The sequence below is a fragment of the Macaca thibetana genome, chromosome 4 (assembly GCF_024542745.1).
Source record: "Macaca thibetana thibetana isolate TM-01 chromosome 4, ASM2454274v1, whole genome shotgun sequence".
Lineage (NCBI taxonomy): Eukaryota > Metazoa > Chordata > Mammalia > Primates > Cercopithecidae > Macaca > Macaca thibetana.
The window spans coordinates 24935373-24950690 of record NC_065581.1 but is presented as its reverse complement, the minus strand read 5'-3'; the positions used below and the strand labels follow the sequence as shown (position 1 = coordinate 24950690).

The window sequence follows — 15318 nt, the reverse complement described above, 5'->3', positions numbered from 1 at the left end:
GATACCATCCAATGAAAGAAACACTACTAGGTGCTCTTCCAGGAACACTGGATACTCAGCACCCTGGTTCATAGTAGCACCAGGTATTTTTACTGCCCTGTAAATAGCAACAACTGAACTACGTGGATGCAACAGGCAGCTGGTTGCATTTGCAATGTTTTTGACATTAGGTCATCTCTAGGATAAGCAGTGAATATAGTGAGAGAGGAGCCACCCCTTCCCCGCTCTGCTTCCTCCACCTCACTCACTCACAATACTTAACAACTCTCCTATTTGGTACTTTGTTAAAACTTTGGATGAAATCTCGTAAGAAAATAATTCACCCAGAATTCTAACATTTCTCCAGGGTCTGCCCTTTCCAGGGGGTGGGCTGTGGCACCCAGGGGCTTTCCCTGAGGGACAAGGAGCTAGGCCCTGGTGAACTCTTGCTAACCAGCTTCGGATCTCTGAGGGGCTGCTTCTTCGCCTCAGGGTGGCTAGTGAGCCCTTCGCCCCATCGCCACCACCGATTTCCATATTAGAAGATGGGAATCTAATATTTATACTGTTTTTGGCACTTGCCAAGTCCCCCCTGGAAAAAGCACACTGGCATACCTTTATTTACTCCTGCCCGTTTTCTCCAAGGTTGCTTAGAGCCCCCAGAAAGTTGGCCCAACCTACCTATTTCACAAAACCTGACCCTAAAGTCCTGGAAAGCCCTGATACCCTTCATATGCGTAGACGGGGAGCAATCTAATGACTCTACTGCTGACTTTGCAAGGATTCGGGTTTATAACCGTTGGTAAGGTGAGAAGTCTCTAAAATCTGCTGTAAAAACACCTCTTAAAGGCTTCAACCTCGTGATACTTTCATGAGGTTTGAGTTCTGGGTTTTGCTTCTTGTTTTTATAGAGCTAGCGGCTTTCTGCTCCCCTCCCTCTTCAAACTATGGTGCTTCTTGCTTTCTATCTTCTTGCTTTCTCCTCCTCTGGCCCCGCGTGTTCTTTGGTCTACACCCTTGTTTGTAAGTCTTGGTTCACTGCCTCCGGTGCTGTTTGTGGTCTCAGAGAGGATGGGTGGCGTTTTTCAAATTGTTGTCACACCAGACATGGTTCTAAGAAAAGTGGGGGGAGAAAAAGGTATTATTTTGAAGAGTTGAGGAGAGCATGACATGGATGTACAGAGATGAAATGAGCCCTGGATTGTTTTTGACACCTCTCTGCTGAAGAGAAGTCAGGGAACAGGGACAAGAGGGAGAAGGATGGAGAGAGCAGGAAAAGGGGCCGAGGTCAGCACCAGCACCTCAGAAGCTTGACCAATTGGTCATAACAAAGTTTCCCTGTGGTCAACCTGAACTGACATTTAAAAGGCAAAAAAATGTTTGAAATAGCAGAGTGGCTGGGCGTGGTGGCTCGCGCCTGTAATCTCCGCACTTTGGGAGGCCGAGGTGGGTGGATCACCTGAGGTCCAGAGTTTGAGACCAGCCTGACCAACATGTAGAAATCCCGTCTCTACTAAAAATACAAAATTAGCTGGATGTGGTGGCTCATGCCGGTAATCCCAGCTACTCGGAAGGCTGAGGCAGGAGAATCTCTTGAACCTAGGAGGCGGAGGTTGCGGTAAGCCAAGATTGTGCCATTGCACTCCAGCCTGGGCAACAAGAGCAAAATTCTATCTCAAAAAAAAGAAAGAGAAAGAAATAGCAGAGTGATTAATAACTAACAACTCCCATGAGCAATCATCTGAGACAGACAGAGCAGTGAAGGAGAGGAATCTGGGCTCATCATCTTAATGCTCAGAGGTTCTCTTCATAGTCGGCTATTCTGGGGATTGCATCTGTTTTGAGGCCCAATGAGGGGATAGTTCATGAGTGCAGGAAGTCTTCGGATGAGATTAATATACAGATGGGGATCTCTATTGGGAGAACTGTTCGGTTATCAACATCGACGAGTCAAAGTTCTCATGGCTTTAAGCCTGCTGTTGGGACTATGTAAGAATTGAAGCCTGATTCTTCACAGTCTCTATATTCATTGCTTCAATATCATTGGTGGCCAATTGCTTTGACAGTGAGAGAAGGGTTGTTAACCTCATCTGTTATGTACAGAACATGTAAGGATAGGAGGGCAATTAACATTAAGATAATGGCAGGTAAAATAGTTCAGACAGTCTCAATTTCTTGGGTATCTTTGATGCTAGTATGAGTTAATTTTGTTGTGAGTGTTAGGAAAATAATGTATAGGACCAGGGAACTAATTAGGAAAATAATTGTAAGAGCGTGGTCATGGAAAGTGAGTTCTTCTATAATAGGGGATATAGTATTTGAAGGCCTAATTGAACTAGATGAGCCATCAAGACATGCGAGATTTAACTTATAAATTATGTAACTTATAAATTTAACTTATAAATTAAAAGTTGAGGCAATACCTCATTTTTTTTCTTTTTCTTTCTTTCCTTCTCTTCCTTCACTGCTGCTTTCCTTCCCCTTCCCCTACTCCTTTCCTTCCCCTCCCCTTCCCCCTACTTTTTCCCTTTTCCTCCCCCTCCTTCTTTATTTGAAAGAGAAGAAAAGGTAGAGCCCCTTTTTGAAGATCAAGGCTGCTGATTAAACTGTAACGAATCAGAGGAGAATTGCACCATCTTCTTTCTCCACCAGTCCCAGGTCAGGAAAACGTGGCACTTTTCTCCCTCCTGAGCAGGACTATTCCATAATTCGGTCCACAGGACACATTTTCTTTTCTTTTATTTGGGGTTTTGTTTTCACTGTTCCATTCTTTATTGTAATTTATTAATACATTTCAGACATTAAAGTAGGAAGGTGCATTCAGGGTTGAGCCTGCCAGTACAGAAAAGAGGAATGGTGATTTTTTACTCTATAATTCTTCATTTCCTCCATCCAAATTGACCCAAATGCATGTAGTTCTTCCTGGATGCCTGACAGAGCAGAGTTGGAGCTCATCTAAGGTGAGCCCAAAACCCGAGACGGAGAGTTTAGGTGTGTTTCAGCCTTATTTGGGCCTACGTCTGTCCTGTAGCATTGATAGGCACCCAGAGCCGAATTTGTGGGAGGGAAGGCTGAAGTTTTAAATCAACGAGTGTCTCTGGATATCCTCCCACGGAATCTTTAAAAAAAAAAACAGACACAATCTGGAAGTATTTTCCTTCCAAAAGAAGAATATTCTGCTCCTCCTTCATGTTGTCTCTTTCTTCCTCCTTTTTTCATTCTTCTTTCTTTCCGTCACATAGACTTCAAAAGATCTCTTTCTCCAAATTGTTTCTCTGTCTTCTGTATAGTCAGAGGTCACTGAAACACATATACTGAAGAGAAGCCACACCAGGAAGAATTTCCAAAAACACTTGGCCAAAATCAACTTAACAAGTCCTGAATTCGAAAACCTTGTTTTATTCTTTCTTTGAGGACAAGAAATTCAGAGGCCAAAAAGAAACAGGTCAGGAGAGACTGGGTCACAGCCCACAAAGCTAGTATGTGCAAAGGGATGGCACTGCGAGGCCTACTTCCTGCAGGGATTACAGGATAAAAGGTTTCCAATGTGTGAGGGTATGTACTTTTTCAGAATCTACTTTGGGCTTTAAAAATGAGATGGTTGGCTCACACCTGTAATCCCAGCACTTTGGGAGGCTGAGGCAGGTGGATAGCCTGAGGTCAAGAGTTTGAGACCAGCCTGGCCAACATGGTGAAACCTTGTGTCTACTAAAAATATAAAAGTTAACCAGGCGTGGTGGTGGGCACCTGTAATCCCAGCTACTTGGGAGGCTGAGGCAGGAGAATTGCTTGAACCCAGGGCTGGAGTGCAGTGAGCTGAGATTATGCCACTGCACTCCAGCCTGGGCAACAGAGTGAGACTCTGTCTCAAAAAAAAATTAATTAAAAATAAATAAATAAATAAATATCATCTTCTAGCATGAAATCAAAATTTTATTAGAAATGTATCTCTTGGCTGGGCACGGTGGCTCACGCCTGTAATCCCAGCACTTTGGGAGGCCGAGACGGGTGGATCACGAGGTCAGGAGATCGAGACCATCCTGGCTAACAGGGTGAAACCCCGTCTCTACTAAAAATGCAAAAAAAATTTAGCCGGGCATGGCGGTGGGCGCCTGTAGTCCCAGCTACTCAGGAGGCTGAGGCAGGAGAATGGTGTGAACCCGGGAGGCGGAGCTTGCAGTGAGCCGAGATCGCGCCACTGCACTCCAGCCTGGGTGACACAGCAAGACTCCGTTTCAAAAAAAAACAAAAAACAAAAACAAAACAAAAAAAAAGAAATGTATCTCTTAATGAGATGAATAAGGTTGACTTTCTTTCAATGAGTTCATTTATCCATGGATGAATATTACTTTTGCTACAGTGAGACAGGAGTTTGTAAAAATAATCTTATATTTTATTTATATAGGTGTAAGCACTAATAAGCCAAGTTCACATAAGAAAGTTAATGAGAATAAAAGAATTTTTTTATAGAGGTATCACTGAATTATTTGTGTTAAATTGATATTTTTCTAGTTTATAATTTTAATTTTTCTATTGGTTCTTTTACTATACTTTTTATTTATTTTCTTAGTGATTGCTTTGGGGATTACAATTAACATCTTAATTTATAGCAATCTAGTTTAAATTAATACCACCTTAATTTCAAGAGAATATAAAAACCTTTATCCTCCATCGCTCCACTCATTTCCCTCTTCTTTGTGCTGTTATTGTCATACAAATTACACCTTTATATATTATATGCCCATCAACACAAATGTATAATTGTTGTTTTATGCAGTTGTCTTTTAAATCAGATGAGGGAAAAGATTTACAAACAAGAAATACCTTTGTACTGTCTTTTATGTTTACTTATGCAGTTACTTCTACCAGTGCTCTCTATTTTTTCTTATGGCTTTAAGTTACTGTCCAGTGTCTTTTATGTCAACCTAAAGAACTGTCTTTAGCATTTCTTACAAGGCAAATCACTAGTAATACACTTCCTCAGCTTTTGTATATCTGGAAATGTATTTATTTCTCCTTCATTCTCGAAGGATAGTTTTACTGGGTATATAATTCTTAGTTGAGTTTTTTGTTTTTGTTTGTTTTTGTTTTTTACTTTCAAGACTTAATATATGCTGTCCACTTTCTTCTGCCTTCTATGGTTTCTTTCATTTTTAAAATTGATATATGGTAATTGTATATATTTTGGGGGTACATGTGATATTTTGATACATGTGTGGAATGTATACAAATCAGAGTAACTGGGGTATCCATCACTTCAAACATGTATCTTTTCTTTGTGCTGGGAACATTACAATTATTCTTTTCTAGCTATTTTAAAATATATAATAAATTACTGTCAACTATAATTTCCCTACTGTACTGTCAAACACTAGAACATATTCCTTCTATATAACTATTTTTGTGCCCATTAACCAACTTTTTTTCATCCCTTTGCCCTCTATTGCTTCTAATGAGAAATCACTTTTTAGTCTTATTGAAGATCCCTTGTATGTGGTGAGTCACTTTTGTTTGGATGAGATTCTCTTTGTTTTTGACTTTCCACTGTTTGATTATGATGTGTCTAGTTGTGAATTTCTTTGAGTTTATCCTACTTGAAATTCATTGAGATTCTTAGATTTATAGATTAATATTGTTCATCAAATCTGGGAAGTTTGCAGCCAACATCTTCTGGGCTTCTTTAGGGAATTCATATTGTTTATTTTTCCTGTATATAGACCATACTTTCCGGCTTCTTTGCATGTTTCATAATTTTTTGCTAAAAACTGGACATTTAAAATTATATGGAAACTCTGGAAATCAGATTCTCCCTACTCTCCCAAGGTTTTTGTTGCTGTTCTTGTTTTTTGTTTAGTGACTTTTCTGAGATAGTTCTGTAAAGCCTATTTTGTTTGTCATGTGTGTCCACTGAAATCCCTGCTTGATTAGCTTAGTGGTACACTAATGATTGAACAGAAATTTCTTTAGATACCTGGGACCAATAAATCTTGCAATCTTTGCCAAGGGGTTCTATATGCATACTAGGACACACTTTCAATGCTCAGTTAAGCACTTTACAACTCTGCCTTAGCCTTTACTTCCTGCTTCTGCAGAGCCTTAAGGTTAGCCAGTGGTCAGACCTCAGGGCCTTGCCAAGTATTTTCTGAGCATATACAGAGCTGTGGTTATGCACATAGCCCTATATAGGCTTAGCCTTCTAGATTCCCAGGAATCTGTGGGAGCTTTTCTAAATCTCCTATGGGCATCTTATTCCCAAGCTTTTTCTTTTAAGCTTTTTGGTTAGCCTATTGTTTGCCCCCAACTCTTATCCACTGCCTCAGGCAGCTGCAGTATTGACTATTTGCCTGTGATTATTTTCAACAAACACCCCAAGGAAAAGACTGTTCACACTTGGCAACTCTAAATCAGGTTAAATAAAAACAGCCTTCTGAGTGAGGTCATCCAGAGAACCACCAGACAGGTCAAATAGTGACAATTTTGGGGGAATGGGACTTTGAAGAAGGTTTATCTCCATTCTGCAACCATTCCAATAGCTGCCAGGCTGTTGATTTTCACTGTGATTGCAGGCTGCTGATTTTCAAGGCTACCACAGAGATAAGGTGAAGTGTGTGGAAGTAGGTAAGTTAAAATGCCATAAAACTCATTGTTCTATTGAAATTCAGCCATTTTTCTTAAATAAATGTTCCCTGGATTGCTGTCAGCATTTGGTTAATTTCCAACCTTCTGAAAAAGTGGATACTGACCATTTTCCCAGTTTCTTATTGCTTTTATGGAGGAAAGTCTTTTTAAAGATCTTTATGTCACCATTTTCTCAAATATCCAATCTAACTCTTTTAATATTTTGTCAATCATATGTCAAATATCATGTAATAAATTATTATTTAAAAATATGTTTATTGATCTCATAGTATTAACTCGGTAAGAGTGGTTTCAGTTCCTTGAAAACAAATAACTAGAAAGTTTGTGATTTACCAAAGGATCAAGTACTAGTCATTAAATAAAATTCATTTTTTCAGTAACAATATTTTATATTGTCTCTTATTTTGCCACCCAGTGACTTATGTGCTATCAAGCAATCTTTCATCATAAGATTTAAGGTGCACGAAATGCATGCCTTTCTTTAAAAGTTGAGAAAGTTATACCTTCTCATCTGGCCTTCTTTGGCTGTCTTGGGTCTGGGGTCACATTCTGGGAGGGAGAATTGTAATTCTCCTTAAACTCTCCCCACATCTCTCACAGACATGGAAGACTGTTTCTACCTTCTTAAAGTTTACTTTCCTGTGTATCTTTTCTCCACCCTTCTGTCACTTTCTGTAGCTCCCACACCAAGAAATTTGTCTTGAGGTTAAAAAAAGGGGAGGAGAGGCAGACTGTACAGTGATCGCTGAAAATGCTTTTAAAGTCAATGGTAGAACCATAGAAAAGGATTCCCATCTCAATTAATGTTGCCAAACCCTGAGAGGTAAATTTTATTATCAGTAGCAGTTACAGGATTTCTTTATTGGAGAGGCTTTGTGATTACATTCTGGTTGAGACAGAGGGTAAGGTCAGGGACTAGGGACTGGGTCTTGAAGTTGTGTTTGCATTGATAACACAATGTGCTAATGTAGATTATATTTTAATTAGGGGCAACTTAGTGGGAAAGGGCTGAACTATCACTTAACTAAGTAATTGATTATTATTATTCCATTTTACCAATTCAAAGTGAAATTATTAACTCTAGTCAAAGAGCTAGATAGTAACAAAGCCAAGATTGTAACTCAGCCCTGTCAAATCCCAGAACCAGTGCCTTTATATGCTTTTCTTTTTTTTTTTTTTTTTCTGTTTCTAGTTGCAAGCTAACCACTCCCAGCAATCATACCCTTAACCCACAGTTATGACCTTACCAACCATACCCAATGTGAGTCTTGCCATAGAACTCTTGTTTACTGGGTTCTTATCCTTCTTTCGTAAGTGGAAGGAATGGATTCCTTCAGTGGGCAATTACCCTCATTTATATTTAGTGCCATTGAAGGAAACTGTCCTGGACTTTGGTCAGGCTTCCCCAGCACCTTCCGTAAGTGACTCTAAGTGTGGCTCCTGCAGCCTAATGATGCGCCTGAAACTGGGGGAGGCAGGCAGGAAGACTTCCAAAGGCTCTGGGGGGGTTTTCCCCATGAGACAACCCTCATGAGATTGTACCCATGAGATTGGTACCTCCTCTGTGCAACATGAAAACAGGAATACTGTTAAAAAGCATGTTCCAGCCAGGTGCAGTGGCTCATGCCTGTAATCCCAGCACTTTGGGAGGCCGAGGCGGGCAGATCACTTGAGGTCAGAAGTTCAAAACCTGCCTGACCAACATAGTGAAACCCCGTCTCTACTAAAAGTACAAAAACAATTAGCTGGGCATGGTGGCACATACCTGTAGTCCCAGCTACTCTACTCAGGAGACTGAGGCAGGAGAACCACTTGAACCCAGGAGGTGGAGGTTGCAGTGAGCCAAGGTCGAGCCCCTGCACACCAGCCTGAGTGACAGAGCCAGACTCTGTTTCAAAAAAAAAAAAAAAATCATGTTCCTTTTGTCCCAGCTCTTTAGACGTGGCATTTTACAGTTAAACAAATTTTTAGGTGCATCTTTACTGGCAAAATTACCCAAAGATAAGATTATTTCTGACTCTGTGGTTTTTTTCACCTTTTTCTTTCCTGATTCCTACCACTCCTCACAGTTTCAATTCCTCTCTCCTACTTTGTTCTCCTTTCTGTTTCGAACATTTTGCTCCTAATTGCTTCAGATTTTTCTCCCTGTTCGGAAGTTTGTATATATGAAAATTAAGTATTTTAAAACACTTTCTGAAGGAAGTGGGAAATTCTCCAGAAGCACAGAGAGAAGATTGTGAGGCTCTTCCATTGGAATAAAAGCCCACGTTGGATGATGAAATTTTTCCACTAGCATGTCTTCCTCCTGTACATGCTTCACAGATGGTATTTTTTTTAAAAACAGCAAACTATGCAGAAATATTTTAAATTAATAAATAAATCATTGATTATTGTAGCCTCAATTCTCATAACTCAATAATACTATATTGATTTTCATGTGTTCAACACAACACGTGCCTTGTCACTTATATATTTACTTAAATATTTCACACTGTACCTGAAATATAGTAGGTATTCATTATTATTCTCCAAATGAATGAACACATGAATGAGTGAGTAAAGTTCCACAAAGCAAGGACCAGACCTTTCATATCACTGTAATTCATAGACCTAGTAGGCATAAAGTGGGCACCAACTGTTTGGAGTATAAAAGCTTTGCTGTGTTCCTGTGTTTATGATCTCGATGAAATTCTTTTGTTAAATTTAGCACAGGTTGTCACAAATCAGCATTTAATCAAAGTGGTTGCCTTATACTGGTTCATCTATACTTTTGTTCTCTTCCCCACATCCAATTATTGGAGCTGTTAGCCTCAATCACTGAAAAGCAAGATTCTTTCATTGTCGTTCCAGACTTACTCCTCATTTCTTAGTGAAAACTACTCTCTGTGACCTACATCTCCCTTAACTAAGCACTGAATTTCCCTATCTTTAGTCTTTCTTTTCTAATATAGATTTGAAGGGGATCAGAATGTGTCCCCCAAAATATGCTACTTCAGCATAAGTACTATTTTGACCTATTTTTGAGAAAGAATCTTCTGCCCTTCTCCTTTCTGCTTTAAGTGCTATAAATTTCCACTTGTAAAGGTGTTTCATTCCCCATCTTGGGTGACTAAGTCTCATGGTCCTCTTCTTGATATGAGAGATGAGTCTGCATAACAATCCTTAGCTATCATACATTCCTAGTTACCTTCCCACAATTCACCACTCTTAGGAGCCCATTCCCCTACTCTGCCTCCTTTGTCTAGTCACTTCTTCACAGTTTATTGCCCTTTGTTAAAATTGTATATAAACTCAGCATTCTTTTAGACTTCACATAGATAAGAGATAGTATAACCTGGTGTTTAAGAGTTTGGACTCTGGGATCAAATCTCAGTACCTCTACCACTTACCAAATGTATGACTTCAGGAGGATCACTTCACCTCTTGGGTCTTAAACTAAAATGGAGATAATAAATATATATATATCTTAGGGTTGATATAGGAATTAAGTGAATCAAGGCACTTAGAACTGTTGCTGGCACTCTGTAAGTGTTAGCAATTATTTACATTTTTTTATTTGCTCATTTTGTACACTCATAACAATATAATCATACTACTTATAATTTTCTGAGACTTTTCAAAGTCAATATTATGTTCTTGAAACTCATCCATATTGATGCATACATCTGTAATTTATTAGTTTTTCTTTATAGTTAACACATCATGCATGTATGTCATATCTCTCTAAGGTAATTGTAAACTTTGGAGAGCAAGAACCATGTTTTCTATACTCTGTGCTTTCAAGAAGTTCATGGTGGCATTTGTGATTTGTTCTTTGAGATGGTTAGCTGTGTTTTTGAGATATCTAAATTGGAGAAGAGGAGACTGAGGGAAACTTCCTAAGGGTTATTGAGGTTTTATATGGAGCATGGTGACTTCTCATTCTCTATCCCCATTGAGGCTTCAATTAGGTAAATATCCTAAGCTTCCCTGTGAGAGATTTAGGTGTATAATTGTAACTGGGTATTTACTGTGTACCATGTGCTGTGTCAGCTCCTTTACATAATTTACCCCACTTAATCCTCAAAACAAACCAAATGAGAAAGTATATTAGTTTTCTAGGACTGCTGTAACGAACTACCACAAACTGGGTGGCTTAAGCAACAGAAACTTACTGCATCACAGTTGTGGAGGCTAGAAGTCCAAGGTCAAGGCGTTGGCAGGATGGGTTCTTCTGAGGGAGGTGAGGGAGAATCTCTTGTAGACCTCTCCCCTAGCTCTTGGTGTTTTACTGGCAATCTTTGTTGTTCCTTGGCTTGTGTATCTCTGCCTTCATCTTCACATGCTATCCTCCCTGTCTGTATGTCTTTGTCTACCTCTCTCCTTTTTAAGAGGAAATAAGTCATATTGGATTAAGGACCTATCCTCCTCCAACATGATATGAGTTTATCTTAACTAATTATATCTTCAATGGCCCTATCTCTAAATAAGGTCACATTCTGAGGTACTGAGGGTTAGGACTTCAACATATGAATTCAATAGGGGTGACACAATTCCACCCACTTAAAATAATAAAATAGGCCTAGAGAGATTATGCTAACTTTTTGAAGTGGAATGGCTGAGAGCCCCCAGGTTCACATGGTAACCAGGTGGTTCTGAGGTAGGAGGTGAGGGAGGTAGTGCCGGTCCCCAAGAGCCACGGGGATGCTGCAGTGACCCAGACTGTGTGCAGTCACTCCCACAAAGTTATCCAGACAAGAGGTAACACAGTGAGCTCTGGAGTTAGTCAAATCTGCCACTCACTGGCTGCCTGATCTTAGGAAAGCTTTTCAAGCTCTCAGAGCCCCCATTGCTTCATCTGTAAAATGGGATAATAGCACCAACCTCATGAAGTTGTGGAGATTAAAGGACATGGGACAGTAGTTGAGAAATGTAGTGATTATCAAAATGGACACCCATCCTCTTATCCCAGCCACACAAAAGAGAGCTCTAGTCCACATCCAAATTTCCTATACCTCGGCCCATTTTAATTAATTAAATTTATGTAACTAAGTGCAACCCTTGGCCAGAAACATCATTCAAGTGGGGTGGTGGAAGGGTCAGAAAGGGGAGATGCAAAGGAGAGCTAGAGAAAAGGATAACTACAGCTCTCTGCCTCTCAGTGTGTCTCAAGGTGGGCATTATTGATATTTGGAAGGGGACAGTTCTTCCTGTAGAGCCACTGTTCCATGCATTACAGTAAGGTTGACATCCCTGGGCCCCTGAGTGCTAAGACATTAAATACCAGTAATAACTCCCAGTCATTGTGCCACCCAAAACACCCCAGACATTTCCAAGCTCTCCTCTAAGAATGGTTGCAGCCCTGATTGACAACAATTGGTGATCCCAGCAGGACCCAAGCTGTACATTGTCTTTGGGAACTGCTGCAGCCACCAATGCAGGGATGAACTGACTGTTGCTGCTCAATTAACCCTCAGTGTCTGATTCCTGAATTCCTCTGGGCAGATCCCTTCTCACTGCTGGATTTCTCCAACCCTGTTGTCCATAGTCTCTTCTGGGAGAAAATGGTGCAATTTCAAGGTTGCAGTTACAGGAGGAGGGGACAGTTTCTCTAAGGTAACACTGGGAGTATCTTCAAAATCATGCAGTAAATAAAGTGCCAAAAATAAACACCTTGGGCCAACAGCTCCTCACTGTCATCTCCATTTGCATTTTCTAAGCTTCTGGCCACCTAAGAGATCTTACAACACAATGGAGTGGTCTGGGAAACCCCAAAATGAAGTCTCAGTATTACTCAGAGAGATGTGTATTTGTTTGTGCAGCCATACAGAATTTGGCACACGTTGGGTAGCTCGATATGGTGACGCCAGCCAATGGTGCTCACGTAGAAGCTCAGTGATTACTCATCCCTTTGGGAGGACTGCTTTTTGAGTTACATGCTTTTTGAGTTACATTTTCTTCTTTCTCCTTTAGTGATACGGTCTGAAGTATCAAACTGAGTAAATATCGTGAAATGTAAGATGTTTGACCAAAACTAGTTATCTGTTCATTGACTATAGATTTAATTGAGCCACAGAAAGCCTAGATATGGTTCAATTTGGTTTAAATGCTGTAAAGTTTCCAATCCTTAAATGCAAGAGGTTTGAAAAAAAAAAAAAAAAAGGAAAGAAAAATGCAACTATTACTGAGCAAAATAAAAGCTCTGTCCTCTAAATGCCTGTTTTGGTTTAACATAGTGGCTTGCTTTACTTTCAGATAAATTGTCATTGAAGCAAAACCAAGATATGAGAAATGTGAACTCCCTCTTTCAACACAACCCATTGTGTTCAAATTCATAAGCAAGAAAGTTAAGCGCCCACCTTCCTCTTTAAGGAAATATAAAAGTTGTTGCTTTGAAATAGAATTCACTGCATTCAGACTTTGAGTGATAACTGTATTCACATCCAACCGGATCTGCAGCCCCCTTTCAAAAATTTCTTTCTCCTCAGTGGTGAGAATTACCCCCACCTGGGATTCACTCTTCAAAAGGCTCAAGAAGCCTATTCATATGAATGAAACCGCTTTCTTCAGGGCAGATGCGGAAGCTGCCCTCCAGAGGGCTTGGGCAACCCGAGGAAAGGAAATCACCTCCGTTGGCAGTGTGGCTGCTGAGACTGCCGGGGGCTGCTGCCTGCTGCCTCTCGTGCCTGTCCTCTCCAAGATGCAGTTTTTTGATGCTGAGGAGCTCCTGGTCGATGAAGAGGATGATGTTTTTGGTGAAGGTAAATGCATCTTTCTGGCAGGAGCCTCTCTGGCCTGCTTTGCTTTGTTTTGACACTACTGGACGCTTTTGCCCAGCTTGAGCAAGGACTTGAGTATTTTGAAATGATAAAAACGAAGCATTCTGAGTGAGATAGTAGCTGCAGATATCAACTTAGGCACTGAAGGAATACACAAGGCAAGGAGTGGGACAAGGGGTTGAGTCATTCCTGCAAATACATTTTTTAAAGACATTACTAAAATAAAGGTTTAGTTTAGGCTGGAAAATATTACTAAATTTTTTGCCTTGTCTCTCTTCTGTTCTATCTCTTGTCTAACACCTTAAGGAAAGCCTGTCACAGTGGTTTAAGCATAGCAGGGCTGCTAAGGTAGACGTTGAACAAATGGACCAGGAGTGGTTTTCCATGGTACCATATTGCTTTGATTTGCACTTCTCTCTCCCTTCCTTCCTTCCTTCCTTCCTTCCTTCCTTCCTTCCTTCCTTTCTTTCTTTCTTTCTTTCTTTCTTTCTTTCTTTCTTTCTTTTCTCTCTCTCTCTCTCTCTTTCTCTCTCTCTCTCTCTCGGTCCTTCTCTCTTTTTTTTGTTTTTTGAGACAGAGTCTTGCTCTGTTGCCCAGGCTGGAGTGCAGTGGTGCAATCTCAGCTCACCGCAGCCTCAGTCTCCCGGGTTCAAGTCATTCTCCTGCCTCAGCCTCCCAAGTAGCTGGGACTATAGGCGTCCACCATTGTGCCCAGCTAATTTTTGTATTTTTAGTAGAGACGGGATTTTGCCACGTTGGCCAGGCTGGTCTTGAACTCCTAACTTCAGGTGATCCACCCTCCTTGGTCTCCCAAAGTGCTCGGATTACAGGCGTGAGCTACCATGCCCAGCCTGGGTCCTTCTCTCCTACTCTTTCTCACACGTACTTGGCACTCCAACCCTCCATTCCCTTTTCCCATTTTCTTTTTTCCCAAGTTGGGATACTGGAGCCCTGGTAGCTTCCAACCCCCATTGGCACTGCTCAGTTTTCTTTTCTCCTCTCGCTGCTCTTCCATGACTTGACCTGTCCACTAGAATTTAACTTAAAGGTTGCGATTTTAAAGGGATGATCTAATTATGGACGGATGTTTTGTTCAAGTGCTGCCTATGAGATTGGGCCATAGGCAAAAGTTTTTCTAGAATTTGGAGCCACCGAAATAAAGGAAATTTGGACTCAAGAATCTCGTGAATTTGGTTACTTTCCTCAAGAAACTATGTCTAGTAATTTTTTTGAAAACTCTATTCAGTAATTTTTTTAAAAGGAGCAGTAGTAAGGTTTTTGTGTATGTGTAATTACCCAAGCAATACAAGTTCGTTGAAGAAAAATTACAGTGTCACAAAGAATACCTTGTAATCTAGTCATGTAGAATGTAATCATTGTTAATATTTTGATGTTGTCTTTCTGCTATGTTGTTCTAGCTACAGAAATATTTAAAATCATAAGTTGGGTTTTTATCACAACTTAAATCAGTTTGAAGAATATCTACTGAGCTTCACTGCTGCTTACCAAATTATCATTCTGTTGCGTTACTTTGATGGCAGGTATTTAGAGCCGCCAATACCTTGAAGTTTGATCTTAGGCCCCATTCTTCAGCTTTCACTTCTTAAAGATGTTTCCCTCTTTAAGCAAACACCTTAAAGAGAAAATTTGTACTGAGATACTAACTCCTTTTAGGATCTGAAAAATGGTCACAACTGTGAAGATAAGCGTAGAATGGAAAAATTGGCAATCATTCACCCACACCTCCCTCCAGGAGTGGCATTCCAAAACGCCCAGCCCACATTTCTTTGCCTACAGGAATTTTGCTTTTTTACATCTGGCTATGATGCTTAAGAGCGCCCTCTATAGGCTGATGCCCTGCACTCTGGATTACGCGTTGCCCCATTCTGAAGGGAAGCGTTAAGACCAAGCAGGGCTGGATGAACCTGTGTGTTCTCTCTCC

At 40.5% G+C, this 15318-nt stretch overlaps 1 protein-coding gene and 1 long non-coding RNA gene across 7 annotated transcripts in view; one reads left to right on the top strand and one right to left on the bottom strand.

The window, feature by feature from the left end:
* Positions 1–15318, top strand: part of RIPOR2 (RHO family interacting cell polarization regulator 2) — a 239407-nt gene that overhangs the window by 99134 nt on the left and 124955 nt on the right. For 4 of the 6 annotated variants that reach the window (XM_050788191.1, XM_050788200.1, XM_050788198.1 and 1 more), the window contains exon 1: positions 12858–13358. The exons of the other annotated variants lie outside the window; for them this stretch is intronic. In XM_050788191.1, the coding sequence (XP_050644148.1) occupies positions 13145–13358 (214 nt within the window). In that variant the 5' untranslated portion in view covers positions 12858–13144. Of the gene's footprint in view, positions 1–12857; positions 13359–15318 lie in introns of those variants that run through there. 6 annotated transcript variants of the gene reach the window in all.
* LOC126953004 (uncharacterized) lies at positions 70–15318 on the bottom strand. The gene is made up of 3 exons (XR_007725097.1): positions 14883–15318; positions 10773–10980; positions 70–1092 (listed from the first exon to the last, which is right to left on the bottom strand). It is a non-coding gene; the product is annotated as an uncharacterized LOC126953004 (long non-coding RNA).